The sequence below is a fragment of the Nanorana parkeri genome, unplaced genomic scaffold, assembly GCF_000935625.1.
Source record: "Nanorana parkeri isolate BGI_ZX_2015 unplaced genomic scaffold, ASM93562v1 scaffold6, whole genome shotgun sequence".
Classification (NCBI taxonomy): Eukaryota; Metazoa; Chordata; class Amphibia; order Anura; family Dicroglossidae; genus Nanorana; species Nanorana parkeri.
Genome location: NW_017306274.1, coordinates 4,568,227 through 4,584,368, shown reverse-complemented (window position 1 = coordinate 4,584,368; position 16,142 = coordinate 4,568,227). Strand labels below are relative to the sequence as shown.

The window sequence follows — 16,142 nt, the reverse complement described above, 5'->3', positions numbered from 1 at the left end:
TTGGGTTATGTTTTTCCAATGTTTACACAAATCAATAAATGAAAAACATCATTTCCTTTTGCTCTCTTGTGTGCAAACCCTGCAAATGGTTTTGTGGTCTTTATCGAGCATTACTTAATAGGTTGGTAGCATATCATAGACATCTTTTCCATGGGGTTACTGCACAGCAAATATGGACGAGGTTCTAAAGAAGTGGCGTACCTGTAACCAGCAGAGTAATGTCTCCTTTGTGCTCTCGTCTCTGTACATTTCTAGGGTCAATAAATCTTCTATAAATTGTCTAGCTGGAATCTGATCAACCTGCAGATTAGAACATTCAGAAATGTACCATTAATGAACTATGGGTTGTAATTTACAATGTTACCCATGCAGAGGTCTAAAAATAAAAGGTTGTGACCCTCACCTATTAAGGCTTAACTCCGGGCACAAAACAATATACCACAAAAATATCCACAAAGGATATATATCCAGTTTATGTGCACCAAACACCTTTTCATGCCCAGATATTACTATATAAAATTATTAGTAACATAGCCTGAGCAGAGGGAGGGAGGGACCCAACAGGCCACCACCCACTACCAGGTTAAAAATATAGAGACCTACAGGAGGGGGCGGAGACTAGACCAGTCATTGTGCATAAGGAGAGAGGACAGCAGTGTGCGGTCTTTATTACAGTAAGCGCCACACTGGATTACTGCACAGATCTAGAAGACATACACAAAGCTCACAGGAGATTCCAGGAGGAACACACTTGGCTCTTGTATGAGGATAATATTTGCTTATCCCCGAGTTTAAACAGCAGAGCTACAGGGCGGGCAGGACACAGGTCCGAGCGTCCCAGGTTGCTAAGAGCTGGTTGGGCAGATGCAGAGGGTGACGCTCTGGCCTCCCCCCTCATGACCCACAGAGATGCCCTCTGAGGCAACAGCGTCAGGCTTCCTCATTAAATGCGCAGCCCCGACTGATTCACTCTCTAAAGCTCATTTGCAATCTTATTACTGACAACGACTTGCCAGGCACAGGATCGCTAAAAAGGGCAGCAAAAATACTCACCTGCTTGTACAGTGGCGCTCCCTCATTGACAGAAGCTCCACAGAATCTACCTCATGGGTAAGTGACCTATGCTGTGTGTGTATATATATATATATAACACTGCTGATCATCAGTTTCTAGTTATTGCAATGTGACTACTATTCATCCATGATGCTCACCCACAACATGCTCACAAGACCAGCCACGCAGAACCTAGTAGATTTGGAGTCCTTCTGCTCTAGGGAGTCCAAGATAATACCAGTCAGGAAGGAGTGACATTTCCTGGCATAAAAGACTTCTTCATGCGACATGTTAACACTCAGGAAAACAAGATCTGCAACAGAATAACGTGAAAACAGATTTGTAAAGGGCTCATTACAAACAGCTAGAACAGACATTCTTAATCAGTGTTCATAGAACATCAGGTTCCTATAGAAGGTCGCCAGCGGTCCCTTGAGCAGTGAGCGGTATTGGATTAATCTTCTGCCTGGCAGTGCACATGTAGCTCTGGCACCAACATCACTCGGCAGAGCCAGAGACTTGGGACCGGTGATTATCAATATACGGGGACACTACACAGACCACTAATGTGACATGGCATTTTAATCCCATTTATATAGTAAGTGTGTCCTCCCATTGGCCACCAATATAATGGGAGCCCTCACCCATTGACTCCCAATTAAAGGGGGCACTTTCACTAATTAGCAAGGTAAGGGGTAATTTTTCCTACTTATTGTAAGTGTGTCTGTCCTCCCATTGATCACCAATATATGGGTGTAGGCCCTCACCTACTGACTTCCCATTTGAGGGGACATTTTTCCACTGACCACCAAGGTAAGGGGAAATGTTTTTTTCAATTACTCCAATGTAAAAGGATCCTACAATTTTCCTTTCATTCATTCATTTCAGTTTGAATTTCATTCCTTACCATTATTATTCATTACTAAATTGTTGTATAGCACATGGGGTGATAGGAAATAATTCATTCTAGGTGTCATATATGCTAAGTAAGCCCCACTTCCTGATCATAGTTACATAGTTAGACAGGTTGAAAAAAGACACAAGTCCATCGAGTTCAACTTCTTGCTAATGTACCATGAGCCATAAATATAATATTTGTAGCAGGGGTTCCTTGAGACCTCAAGGAGAAACATTATTTTAAGAGTTCCTCCGTGCTCAAAAGGTTGAAAAATGCTGATCTAGAGACTATTGCATTCATATTTTATGCTCATGAATTCCCAGTAGACCCAGGAATACTTTCCTAGAAAGATGTACAATTGTGGATGACCCTAAACCTAAGAAAGAAAAGTGCCCTGTAAAAAAAATGTATTCTGACGTACCATCAGTAGTAGCTCCATGATGAGTGAGCTCTTTAATATCATGTTCAGTAGTATACACAATGCAGTCCTGAAAAGATGCCGTACTTCCATCATTGGCCACTAGATGGTGATGATGAACCCAGAGAATGGCGCCGAGGTCAGCAAGCTCCATGCCCTCCATATGTGACCTGGCACAGTATGCATGCTCTGAAAGTAGAATACGTCGTTAGGATAATCGTGTCATATACAGCAGTAGGAACCAGAAAATGGTTAAAAGAAACCTTATCTAAGAGAAATATAGCGACTGCCTTTGCCAACTCACTCTGCAAATGCTACTTAGCTGGCTGTTGTGCCAACCCACAGACCAAGCAGCTAGTATTTTCAGAAAGAGGTTGGTAGTAGCAGCCCCCATATTTCTTCAAGGAAACATTTCCTATTAAAGTGACAATAAAGTCACAAATATTTCCCCCACACATCCCCCCCCCCCCATGCTGCTCTAAGGACTTACCTTAAATGATGCCAATTGATCCAATCATCTTCCTTCCACTTGTATTCAGCAATGCCTCCAGCGCTGGTGCCGGTCTCTGATCCAGCGCTGACTGCTGTGTCTTCTGCGTTTCATGGTGTCTGGCCGACGTGCACGCTCCCGGCTGCGTGCATTGACTAAGGGCTCAGTCACACTACATGCAGTGCGTTCCGGCCCCTGTGAGCCGGCCGCAATGCGAGGCAGTGCGTTCTGGCCAAAATCGGGCCGGAACGCACTGCATGTAGTGTGACTGAGCCCTTACACTGAGTCCCTCCTCGCCAAAGGTCTAGACTTCGCATGCGCCCGCCCCATCATCCTGCTCGGCCGCTTGAGAAGCTCCAGATCTTCAAATGGGAGCGAGCAGCGGTGACACAGGTAAGTAATTACCTTTTTGGTAACTTTTTAATTTTGTTTATGTTTTTGCATATATCTACTTCTTGCTAGCAGTAGATATATGCAAAAAAAACCCCCCAAGAGTTCAATTATACTTTAAACAGAACTCCTTTAGTAAAGTACCGTGAGTGTTCAGAAGGCCTCTACCTTGGAGCTCATCACGCACAGAGTCCATAGCAGCGCTATCGTGCAGCTTTTTGACCAAAGATATTAACTTCAACATTGGTGATGTGCTGAAATTTGCCTTTTCCCCTTCCACCGTCTGGTCCAGTTTCCAACATTTAGTACTGGGGAAACCATCGGGATTATAGCACTGTGAAGGCGTAACCGGACTTGTTGATGGCGCCTTTCTCTTCTTGCAACCATCCTTATTCAGTCCCTCGGCTGATGTAACGCAGCTAGCGTTCTCGTTTATTCTATGACTTTTCAATCCATCTACAGACATTATTCCCTCAGATCTCAGATCCTGCAATGTAGACAAAAGGAGAACTGATACGGTAAATAAGCCAGTAAGTTAATGTGCAGATTAAACAGAAAGTCAGGTACATTAGAATGGCCTATGCAGCATCACATTAGTTTAATACCTGCGGTTTTTCAGTTTACTTGCATGTTATAACGACACTGCCAAAAATGACATTTCTCATGCGGGTAACAAGGTGATAATGGGCTTCAGATGCCAAAATGGCTGAAACAGGAAATGTGCTGCACGACAAACACATTCAAGGACTCAAATGTAAAATGTCATTTTTCTATGCGGATCTGAAGCTAATTAGTTACAATGCCATAATACAGACAAACGTTATTCAAAGGAGACCGATGCGGTGAGTGCTTTTCACTCACCTCATAGTTCTAGCCGACCTGTGACAATGAGACTGTCACAGGTCGGCTCAGTAGATCGGGAGGTGAGCGAACACATACCCGCGTTCGCTCACCTCTCGATCCTGTCACGGCTCTCTGCCGTGACAGGGGAGGGGCTGGATTCCCCCCTCCCCGGAACGGACGGGGGAGGGGGCGGGTACAGATGGCTCTGCCTCTAGATAGGCAGAGCCAGCTGTCACTCACGCAGCAAGGCGGATCTCGACATCAATGTCAGGATCCGCTCCGGCTGCGGCGTCTCAGTATACCGCAAGCTGTAGCTCGCGGTATACTGAGCCTAGGGTGACGGGAGGACACTAGTTTGTGTCCTCCCGTTACCCTAAGGAGAACTATGGGGAAAAGCCCTGACCCCATAGTTCTCCTTTAAAGCAACCCTGGCACTAGGAAAAACATACTGAGATAAAGTGCGCCTGCAACAGACATACGGGTGGCAAATCCTTTATTTGCTCTCTTGCAGAGCTCTGGCCACCACTGGTATCCAGTACTTCTGGGTGCGTTGAATAGCAGGCCCCTCGCTGTGTCCTGTGACTGCTATGTCACTACTGTGACATAGCACATAGGGAGGAACATGCTATCCTGTAGCTCTGGAAGACAACGAATACTGGAGTTAAAGCGGAACCCCAACTAGAAAACTAAATCAAATGCTGCTAAGACTACAAAAGCCATGCCAATGAGCCTCTTAGGGCCCGTTACTTATTTTAGTGACCTGTGTGTTACCGCATTGAATCAATGCAAGGACATACACAAAACAATTGTATCTGTGTGTCCCATTCACAACCCTAGATCAAACATCACACCAGCACACTGATAATAAAGTGAATTAGTCCATTTAATGACAGACAATCGCCATCCAAGTGCAAGCACTTTCGGGGCCGCACAGGGCCCCCTTCATCAGGCTTGGGAATTACCTCATTCCTAAACCTGATGAAGGGGACCCTGTGCGGCCCCGAAAGTGCTTGCACTTGGATGGCGATTGTCTGTCATTAAATGGACTAATTCACTTTATTATCAGTGTGCTGGTGACGTTCTTGGATCTATTGTATAGTGCACGGTGCCGCCCGTGGTCACTAGTAGCACCCGTCTGGATTTCACAGGATTTTTTAACCGGTAAGGAGTGCAGCAAGTTTCACCTGTATTTCCCCATTCACAACCCTAAAGTATGTGATAGGCGATGTGTATAAAATCCAAACATGCTGCTTTTCTTTTGGCCGCACACCGGATGCCACCGCAGGTCACCACATGGCAGCGCAGTGCATCTTTGTACACTACCAATAAAGCTAAAAAAAATAAAAATATATTGACAGCTCTGGCAGTGAGTGATACAATGCACACTGCCAGAGCTCCAATATGCACCAGCCCATCAACTCACAGCATTTTAACAGACGGGCTATCGTGAATGCTGTCCTCAGCTCTGATCTTTAGTCTGTTGCTCCTGCCTTATCTGATGCACATACTTGTTTTGGGATAAGGAGTCCATATACTGAAGCCAGAGGGTCAGCATACCTGCAAAGCAACTAGCAGACGAGAAGAAGATCATTGAAGGCCTCTGTTTTCCTGAAGGCGACTTTAATTTAAACCTCAACTGAACTTGCTCTGCTGTCAGGAAAGCTCACGCTCCCTGCTGATATAAGAGCGCTATCTCTGACTCGACAGTGGGGGTATCAGATCTCTCAGAGAGACCACTGCTTTCATACAGAGAGCAAGGATCGTTCTCTGCAGCATGCTGGCAGTGGACAGGCTTTTCTAAGCTGTTCCTACTTTTTACTAAAGAAAACCAACTGCAATACTTTGCACATCTTTTGCTTTGATGCATTTGGAATGTATTTCGCTGACTTGAACTGAAAGTTGAGTTGGGCTTTGAGCCAATGAAGGCCCTCTAATGAATTAGACGATGAAACACTTTGTACGGAAAAACAAAGTCTAAATTTAAAAAATAGCTGATAATGAAAAGCTGTGCCAGACATATTTTTCCATACTTGTGAAGTAGAATAGTCCAAGCAAACACTTATCAGAAACAGAGAGAATCACCTCGTGTTTAGGGTCCAGGGAACATTCTGTGGATCCGTTCTCTTTTAACCATAATCTGCAGAATAAAACATAGTTATAACACTAAACGGATTCTTATACTGTTGTAAAATGCATCAGGTAGACCTCCCAGAATCCCCTTCTTCATCTCTGGGCTCTTGCACTTAGGAGGACAGGTCTTAAAGATATAATACTGCTCTACAGAAATCTTGTCTCTAAACTAGGGATGCACCGATACCAGTTTTTCAGTATTGAGTACGAGTGCTGATATTTTTTATTTCGGTACTCGCCGATACCGAATACCAATGCCGGAAGTCCCATTAAGGTAGCCGGGGGGGCGAGTCATTACCAGCCCGGGTTACTGAATGTCTGGGAAGCCAGCTTCATGCTCCCTGGTGACGGAGCATGGAGCCAGCTTCCCGGCCAATCAGGAAGCTGGGCAACGTGTAATGACTCGCTGCCTGGCTCCCTGACACTGAAATGTTCCAGTATCAGGATAGGCATCGGGAGCATTTGGGCGAGTATGAGTAGTATCGGTATCAGTGCATCCCTACTCTAAACTATTGGCACTAGCCAGTGCCTATGTTAAAACTAAACCCCGGGCTCTAAAAACGTAATTAAATATATTCTTTACTGGCCACAAAGGATACAAATCCACTTTGTGTGCACCAAATGCCTTTGCTAAAACAGGCATTACCTTAAAATTGTAGATGTGACATCATCACTGTGCTGTACATAGACTGTGCAGAGAGCAGAGCTGTGGGAGGGACCCAACAGGCCCCACCCACTACAGGAAACTACAGGAGGGGAGACAAGACCAGTCACCCTGCACAAGGAGAGAGAGCAGCAGTGACCGGTCTTTATTACAGGAGGGGGAGGAGACAAGACCAGTCACCCTGTACAAGGGGAGAGAGAGAGCAGCAGTGACCGGTCTTTATTACAGGAGGAGGCGGAGACAAGACCAGCACCCTGTAGAAGGGGAGAGAGAGCAGCAGTGACCAGTCTTTATTACAGGAGGGGGTGGAGACAAGACCAGTCACCCTGCACAAGGGGAGCGAGAGTAGCAGTGACCAGTCTTTATTACAGGAGGAGGCAGAGACAAGACCAGTCACCCTGTACAAGGGGAGAGAGAGTAGCAGTGACTGGTCTTTATTACAGGAGGAGGCGGAGACAAGACCGGTCACCCTGCACAAGGAGGGAGAGCAGCAGTGAGCGGTCTTTATTACAGAAAGCTCCAAGTCTTACACTGGATTACTGCACAGAACCAGAAGAAATACATAAAGCTCTCCAAGATTCAAGACAACACATGACTATTCAATATAGACAATATCTGCTTATCCCAGGAGTTCAGCTTTAACTGGAATTAGTGACGAATACAGAATTTTTGGAAAAATCACATGAATGTGACCGCAATACCTGTACTCCGGGCAGTGACGTAGAGCTTCCTTGAGAGCTGAGATTTGAAATTCATTCACTTCCTGACACAGAAGCCTCCATTCCCTGCAATACAGCAAATGTGAGATCTGTCCTCGATATCCGATTCACATACAGCACAGCAAGAGAATATTCCATCAGGGGAAAACAGGAACCGTACTGGACTTTTATAAATAATCACCGCAGGCAAAGGGTATATACTGTATATCTACACTCTAAGCTTCTCTAAGGGGGGACCTGTTGTACTTTTGGAACGGCCTTAACAGAACCAGTAAGCTTGCCTGGAAAACCTTAGTACATTTGAACTTTTTCACCTGTTTGGCCTGGTGCTCATTGCATATACATCTACATTCTCAGCTTCCCTAAAGGAGACCTGTTGTTGCCTTGGAACCATCCATTTACATCTACACTCTAAGCTTCTTGAAGGGGGACCTGTTGTACTCTTGGAAACCCCTTACCAGAACCAGTGAGCTTGCCTGGAAAACCTTGGTACATTTGGACTTTTGAATGAGCATTTAGATGCCAGCGTCACTTAAATATTTGGGTCTGGAGCAAGGAATAAGGTAAGAAGTACACCTTATTCCTCTACCCATAGACCTAATGAGCATTTAACCCTTGCAGTGCATAGGGAGGCCCAATGCAAGAGTAGTTTTTGTGTAGTTCTCAGAGCTTTAAATTACTAGCGAGACTAGCGAGAAAACAATCCACTGCAACCCACAGGGATTCCAGCCACATCTCCCTGCTGAGACTTTAAGTACAAGCATGCCACCTAGTGGCTAGTTTAGTTAACTACATTAAACATTGACTGAGCATTCTAATGACGCACCGTCCAGTGATGGAGGATTTCAGATAGCCCACTAGCCTGATCTATTGCGGCAATATAGTTTTCTAGTACCCAACCCTGCCCCAAAGTTGCCATAGCTGACCACATGTGCAGCACCATGGCAACTGCAATCCAAATAGAGTCCAAGATGGCACCTTCCTTCGCTGTAAAGCCTAGGAGGGTGTAGTTTCCTAGTTCCCCCCCATTGGACAGGGGAGTCAGAGAACTTAGGTCCCGCAAGTAAAGTGAATCTAAATCAGAAATAAAGAATCTGATGATGGAACGATGGGCAACTTGTTCTGAAGTTTTGGAGATTCAATGTCACAGTAGCACTTTGTACTCACTTGAAGTCGGAGGGCAGGAGGAGTCTGCCAAGTCTTAGAAAGTTGAGGACATGCCGGAATATGGATCCATCTCCAATTACTAACAAGGAAAAGCCACAGGTGATCCAGCGTGTCTTCTTAGCGTTGGCGAGCAGTTCTGGATACTGAACAATCAGAACATTTAAACAGTTGACTCAACATCATTCAATCATATACACCAAAAAGTAGGCATCACAATTCCTATCACCCCATCTAACTTTGTTAGGAATAGCACTGCCCACATTTCCCTCCAGGACTTAAAAATCCTGCTTAATTTATTTGATGTACCCGCCATGGATTTAGTATGTTAACACTGACTGGAATCACATTTTTCCAGGAACTGCCAGGAAATCTTTCCGGGATCCCACAGAGTGAACATGTCTAATATCTTCAAATACAATACTATATTAAATAATTGCTTAAGGATAACTCATCCCCTCTTCTCGGCACAGCAATGTTTGAGCAACGTTGCCGCAAAGACCCATATTCCCCCGGGCTTTATATCCCTCATTTATGCCTCCAATATATCTTCGCACCCGGCCCGCTGACATACTAAACCAAAATGGGAGAATGTAGCTTGCTGAGCCTTGATCTGGTCTCCAAGGAGCGTGCCGAAAGCAAAGCAAAGCTGAACATTGGAATAGACAGCAAAGAATGAGTGGAGGAGCAAGGAATCCCCAGAGAAGCCCTGAAGAAGGAGGGGGGGGGGGCGATTCCCCCAAATTGTGTTGGCTGTATCTGACATATCCACTTAATTATATAACTTAGACTCTAAACAAATAGTCATCTCGCCTGACGGTTCTTCTAAGTCTTAAGTCTCCCCCCCCCTTGGACCATACCTAGCTCCAAAGTTCCCAAACCAAATGGAAGACAAAGCCGATAGTGAATGAATAATTGCTGTTTCTCATAAATGACAGGCACAAGCGTTTCCTGTTTTGAACTTTTTTTTTCCCTTTTCTCCTGTTTCTTTCTCTCTGCCCCCTCTTCTGCCTACCCCTCATACCTTGCTCTATAATACACATAATGGTTTGTTTTCTGCTGTACCTTCAGTAACGTTTTCAGAAGTGTGGCATACCAATGGCTTCTCACATAGACTCTAACTATCTGGGTGGCTGAGTACTGTTGCACGTCGGCTATCCAACTTTCACCTAGGAAAATAAAAAGTAATATCCTATAAAAATGAATTTTAAGGGTAGCATTAACCATAAGGCCTCTCATGGCCTTGTTCTGATCACCAGGGGATATTTGTACACATCCCATGCTGATGGCAGCAGTACAGAACGGATGTCACTTTTGTGGCAACGGCAATCCAAATCGAGGAAAGATGGCACCTTCCTTGGCTGTAAAGGAGAGGAGGTTATAGTTCCACTTTAAGATCTCAAAACCTAATAAATATGCACTAACGATAGGAGAGATGCCACCATTGTAAACCATTCTACTTACATGAAGCTCCAGGACTCCTATTCAGTCTGTAATTTAGGTATGTTCTCATAGCTTCTCTCATGGGCTGGTATATGACGTCCCCTTTATCCAGGTATAAACACAGGCCTTGGATTTCTAAAGCACTGCTGGTCAGTGGAAGTCCGCATGCTCCCAGCCAATTTCTGACATCAAAATCGATTAAAATAAAATAAATCAGTGAATTTAATCTTAATCAGATCAATTGTCAGTATCTGTATTATCAGTTTTAACACCAGTGATTTATTTGGTCTAGAAGGCTTTTTGACCCATATTTGTACCTGTTGATCCTGCCAGTAACACTTCCTGTCCTATGGTGACAATGCTCACCCACTGTTTTGTATGTATGGAAGAGGAGGAGCTATAGGACACCTCCCCCTCTCATCATCTCTATAAGGGTCACCATACAGTTTATAATCTGACCATACAATCTCCATATAACCAACTTTAGATCTACCAAAACTATGTCATATGAGGACAAACCTAAACTATCCAATCTATTTGTATACAATCAGGCAGACCCTTGCATTGCATACTTTACTTTTTGGTAGATCTAAACTACAATAAGAACTTTTCCAAGTGTATATTTAAAGAAATGATTTAAAGAACCTACTTGACGTGTTGGAAAAGAGTCCCACTGCCACTGATATACAGCTTACTGCCGCCTACACTGCTCTCTATATACAGCTGGCCTAAAGCAGAGTCTGGGTATTTTCCTAACAGATCCAAAGACATGACGTAGAAAGGCTTTGCTCCACTGGAGTGCTCAGTTTTACTAGCTGTCAAGCTGTTACTAGAGTGCCACGTCCCTGGCATATCCACGTAATGGCTGCTTTTCTTTCCTAAAAGTCATAAATCATTAAACATCATTCAGTTTTCTTTTATGTACATTGTTGTCAGGTTTAGAAAAATGCAATTTTGCTTTGACTTGCTTCTACATTCACATGGACATGCATGGAGAAGAAAGGCAGTTCAGATGCTAACAAATGCACACAAGCCCTAACTCAAGTGGAACTTGCCCCTCCAATTTAATGGCTCCCAAAACAGTTACTTTTAAAACATGTTAAGTATCAGGCTTGTCAGTATACTTATTTCAGCTCTTAACTCAACTTTCAAGCGGTCGCTGGTGTGTTAGCTGATCACATGTGCAGCGCCATGACATGATGAGTGACATTTACTGTTGTACAGCCGATTGCTCTGCAATATCAACGGAGCTAAATGCATGAATTAGTTTCCTTCTTATGTTAATTTGGTTTTAAAGCCCATTTCACAGTTTGTCACCAACTCACCCCCTGTCCTCCCCTTCTTGCATTTCTTTTAGTATACATACATTTTTACAGACATCTTTGGTGGTCAGTGAAGGGCTCTGGCATACCAGGGGGGTCAGTGAAGGGCTCTGGTACACCAGGGGGGTCAGTGAAGGGCTCTGGCACACCGGGGGGGTCAGTGAAGGGCTCTGGCACACCAGGGGGTCAGTGAAGGGCACTGGTGCAATGGAGGTCAGTGAAGGGCCCTGGTACACCCGAGATCAGTGAAGGGCCCTGGTGCAATGGAGGTCAGTGAAGGGCCCTGGTGCACTGGAGGTCATTGAAGGGCCCTGGTGCACTGGAGGTCAGTGAAGGGCCCTGGAGGTCAGTGAAGGTCCCTGGTATACTGGAGGTCAGTGAAGGGCCCTGGTACACTGGTGGACAGTCAGAAGAATGCTTTTAACATTGGTGGGAAGTGAAAATAAGAACCCCCTTACAGATACCTGAAAGATGGTTGTTGTCAGTGGTTACTGAGAGGCATTAATTGCTCAAGGAACCCTTGTAGGGGTTAAAAAAAATCTTCCTTATAACTGTTATGACACAATTTCAGGTTAGCCTGGCACCTCCATAAACACACAACAACATTCCTCATCTCTGTCATACCCACAAGAACAGTGATCAGAGGTGACACACCTGAGTCGTTCTTTTCATCCAACAATGCTTTGAGAAGATCTGGAATTCCCACAGAATTAATTTCTGCTTCTAAATCCTCAAACGCTAAGAAGTTATCCGGCAAGAAAAAATTCCCAGAATAAAGGAAATTTCCTAAATGAAAACAGAAAAATATTTATTCAGGAACATGTAAATTCATTATCCAGAGCAAATATTATTTTTGCAACATAGGAAATTCAATGAAATTGAAAACAAAAAAATTCTAATCACATGACTGGATGATTTAAGACAGCATAACTTCATCTCATTCACTAAACTCTGTACATTTTCTCTTTGTAAACAGAATAATTTGGCAAGAAGGTATTTACACTCACCGGCCACTTTATTAGGTACACCTGTTCAACTGCTTGGTAACACAAATTGCTAATCGGCCAATCACATGGCAGCAACTCAATGCATTTAGGCATCTAGACGCGGTGAAAGCGATTTTCTAAAGTTCAAACCGAGTATCAGAATGGGGAAGAAAGGGGATTTAAGTGACTTTGAATGTGGCATGGGTGTTGGTGCCAGGCGGGCTGGTCTGAATATTTCAGCAACACATCTCTCGGGTTTACAGAGAATGGTCCGAAAAGGCAACAGTAACTCAAATAACCCCTCGTTACATCCGAGGTATGCAGAATACCATCTCTGAACGCACAACACGTCCAACCTTGAATCAGATGGGCTACAGCAGCAGAGGACCACACCGGGTGCCACTCCTGATAGCTAAGAACAGGAAACGGAGGCTACAATTCACACAGGCTCACCAAAATTGGACAATAGATGATTGGAAGACCGTTGCCTGGTCCGATGGGTCTTGATTTCAGCTGCGACATTCAGATGGTCGGGTCAGAATTTGGCGTAAACAACATGAAAGCATGGACCCTTCCTGCCTTGTATCAATGGTTCAGGCTGGTGGTGGTGGTGTAATGGTGTGGGGGATATTTTCTTGGCACACTTTGAGCCCGTGATGCTATCGTGTCAATATGGACCAAAATCTCTGAGGAATGTTTCCAACACCTTGTTGAATCTATGCCACGAAGAATGAAGGCAGTTCTGAAGGCAAAAGGGGGTCCAACCCGGTACTACCAAGTTGTGCCTAATAAAGTGGCCGGTGAGTGTACATGCTAATATAACCTATAAATGCATTCATCACATATTAATCTCACCTATGAACCGGAACTGGGGGCTTCCACATTCCAGCAGTATGAATTTCTCGGAGAACCAAAGCAAGTTATCATCTGTTACCAGTGCCGGATATTGCTTCAGAATGTCTATTGGAAAGAAGCAATAATGAACTTCCTCTTCTGCATCAAGAAAGGGATCAACTAAAAGTCCAAGAGGGGCTGTGTCCCGGATCCCTAAAGAAAAGATGAGTGACTTACGTGTGATATTAAGGAACAGAATCAACTAAAAACTAAAAGAACAACCGTAATATAACAAGCCAAAAGACATTTAAATCTGATCTCCACCCTTCCCTTCAGTGTTGCACAGTTCTCAGTCAGTCTCCTGGACTGAAATTGTTTCCTCTGATATCACTGCACACTGGGAGCTTCTCACAATCTGCATTAGAAGCTGCAGCGAGTCAAACAGAGCCTGCCCCATTTCCAGGCTGGAGGACATCAAGCAACATCTAGCTCTTTCTTACCCAGCCTGACAGTCCTTGGCCTGCCCCTTTCATTCATTGGATATCAGTTCTTTCAATCCTGGAGGCTCAGCATCACATGTGGGCATTACCTAGGGTGGTCTACATTCAAAAACAGCCTGCTGAGGAACACCCACCCATTAAGGCATTTTAGCATTTGCATAACTCGTCCCAAAAGACCAGCTCACTGCTTGCATCAGGGCTGAGGGCACTTGAGAGGAGTACTAAGGCAGAGGGCTGTGATGTTTTCAGGAAGCTACTGACAGCACCCTGCCGGCCCTTCCCACCAGCAACGATCTGCCAGCGTTGCATTGAGAAGTACAGAGACCCAACGATGATGTCACTGGGTCTAAAATAATAACATTTCATTAGTATGTTGATGAAGGAAGTAAAGCAAAAGATAAGTAACTTTAATTTTAACACAGACCACATGCAAGATCAGGAAGATAAATCATTACCTGGGGACAAGGACATTTTTGGAGGCCATTCATATAGCCTGCTGTTACATTTGTAGGTTTTCCAGCGGTTTATTGGAGCTTTCTCACTGGCTGGAATTTCTGGCACCACTTGCTCATGGAGGATTGTTTTTTCTTCTTTTCCCGCCTTTAGCTTGTCTATCGCCTGTCAATGGCAAACAAACAGTTATCATATTCAAACATTACAGAGATAAGCGCCTAGTCTATGACCTGACTGAGACTCTCACGGTCCCAGTAAAGACTGTGAACTATTTACCCACCAGTCATCAGGGCGTCACCTCTGAAATGGAGAAGCAAAACCCTGCCACTACTAAGATGGGCGCTTCCACATAGAGACACAGTACAGAATAAATGGTAATCCAGCCAGTAAAATAGTTTACAATGGGAAACTGCTTGTGATTAGACATGTGCCATTCGTTTAGTTCCGAATCAAAATTCATCCGAATCCTAATGCATCCGAATTTCCATTTCCGGATCCTGTCCATATTTCGTTCAAAAACAAAACTGAAGCAAGCATGTGACTTTTTTGGCCAATCAGAAGTGTTTTTCGGTTTATTGCATCAGAATGGGTCTGAACACAAATTTTCATTACGGCAACATGGGAGCCATCTGATTGGCCAGAAAAGTCACATGCCGTAACGAAAATTTGTGTTCAGTATATACATGTAATACTAAAGCTGAGGCTCCTAACCCGAATGGCATTCGGGATCCGAATTTCCGAATTACACTCGGGAGCTCCCGAATGCCATCCGAGTCTGGGAGCCTCAGCTTTAGTAATAAATGTATATGGCTCCCAGACCCGAATGCTATTCGGAAATTTCGGATCCCGTATGCCATTCGGGTCTAGGAGATTCAGCTTTAGTAGTAATATCTGTATATGGTTTTATGTGGTATTCGCAACGAATATACGTTCGTAAACTCATCCGAAACTAACTAAATTTGGATTTCGTCCGAATCCGAACCGAATTTCGGATCCAAATCCTGAAATAACTAAATATCTGAACCAAATTTTTCCGCAGCTTACATGTCTACTTGTGATTAACCATCCCAAAATACACACTACAGACCCAGTTGAAGCTCAAGAGCTGCAACATGTTACCATTTTTGTATTACCCGTCATGGTGGGGGGGTTCCATCAGGGAGCATTTTCTACATATTTCATTAATATAAGTGTATTACAACATAAAAAACGTGGATAGTTTAGGACAGGACAAATAGTTGGTTTAGATATCCCCAGCAGGGACACAGACAACAATAAAAACCTGACAGAGATTCCAACTCTATAAAAACATATTTTGACTGGATTTATGGAACTTGTCTAAAGTCAAAATATATAAAGTAACCTCTGCTGAGTTATTGCTCAATGAATACCTCTATAACCGCCATCAGATTGAGTCCGCTAGCTTGCTCATACAACAAGTCCAGTTCTGATAAGCTGGATATTGGAAGCTGTGACAATAGTAGGAATTGATGAATATGGCTGAATACAAAGCCATCCCGGTCTAGGAATATCCTTGTTCTATCGGATTCGGATAACAAGCAGGCCTCTCGATATAGTAACGAATGGGGAAAAGAAGCCAGTTTAATCTTGGGTATGGGGAAGATCCATGCACCAGCATTAATGTAAAAGAGTTCATCGTCTTCATCTTTTGGACCTCCCTCTTCCTGTATAGAACAAGAGAAAAAGCAATTTCTTTAAACCAGAGTTGCCCACCCCTGGTATACATCTACTATTATAATATAATACATCACAGCCTGTCATAGTATATATCTCCTATCAAAATGGATATGCTTAAAAAAGTTAGGGCACCCAGA

The 16,142-nt window shown here is 44.1% G+C and overlaps 1 protein-coding gene across 1 annotated transcript in view; it reads right to left on the bottom strand.

Annotated features, from left to right (window-relative positions):
- Positions 1-156: 156 nt before the first annotated feature.
- The window catches only part of KCTD19 (potassium channel tetramerization domain containing 19), a 16,215-nt gene continuing 229 nt past the window's right edge, over positions 157-16,142 (bottom strand). Inside the window, exons 2-15 of the mRNA XM_018552934.1 lie at positions 15,699-15,992; positions 14,310-14,472; positions 13,376-13,567; positions 12,189-12,320; positions 10,862-11,090; positions 10,234-10,394; positions 9,835-9,938; positions 8,773-8,915; positions 7,588-7,671; positions 6,175-6,229; positions 3,418-3,736; positions 2,373-2,558; positions 1,212-1,366; positions 157-300 (exon numbers count right to left, since the gene is read on the bottom strand). Coding sequence (XP_018408436.1) covers positions 157-300; positions 1,212-1,366; positions 2,373-2,558; positions 3,418-3,736; positions 6,175-6,229; positions 7,588-7,671; positions 8,773-8,915; positions 9,835-9,938; positions 10,234-10,394; positions 10,862-11,090; positions 12,189-12,320; positions 13,376-13,567; positions 14,310-14,472; positions 15,699-15,992 — 2,361 coding nt within the window. The remainder of the gene's footprint in view (positions 301-1,211; positions 1,367-2,372; positions 2,559-3,417; positions 3,737-6,174; positions 6,230-7,587; positions 7,672-8,772; positions 8,916-9,834; positions 9,939-10,233; positions 10,395-10,861; positions 11,091-12,188; positions 12,321-13,375; positions 13,568-14,309; positions 14,473-15,698; positions 15,993-16,142) is intronic.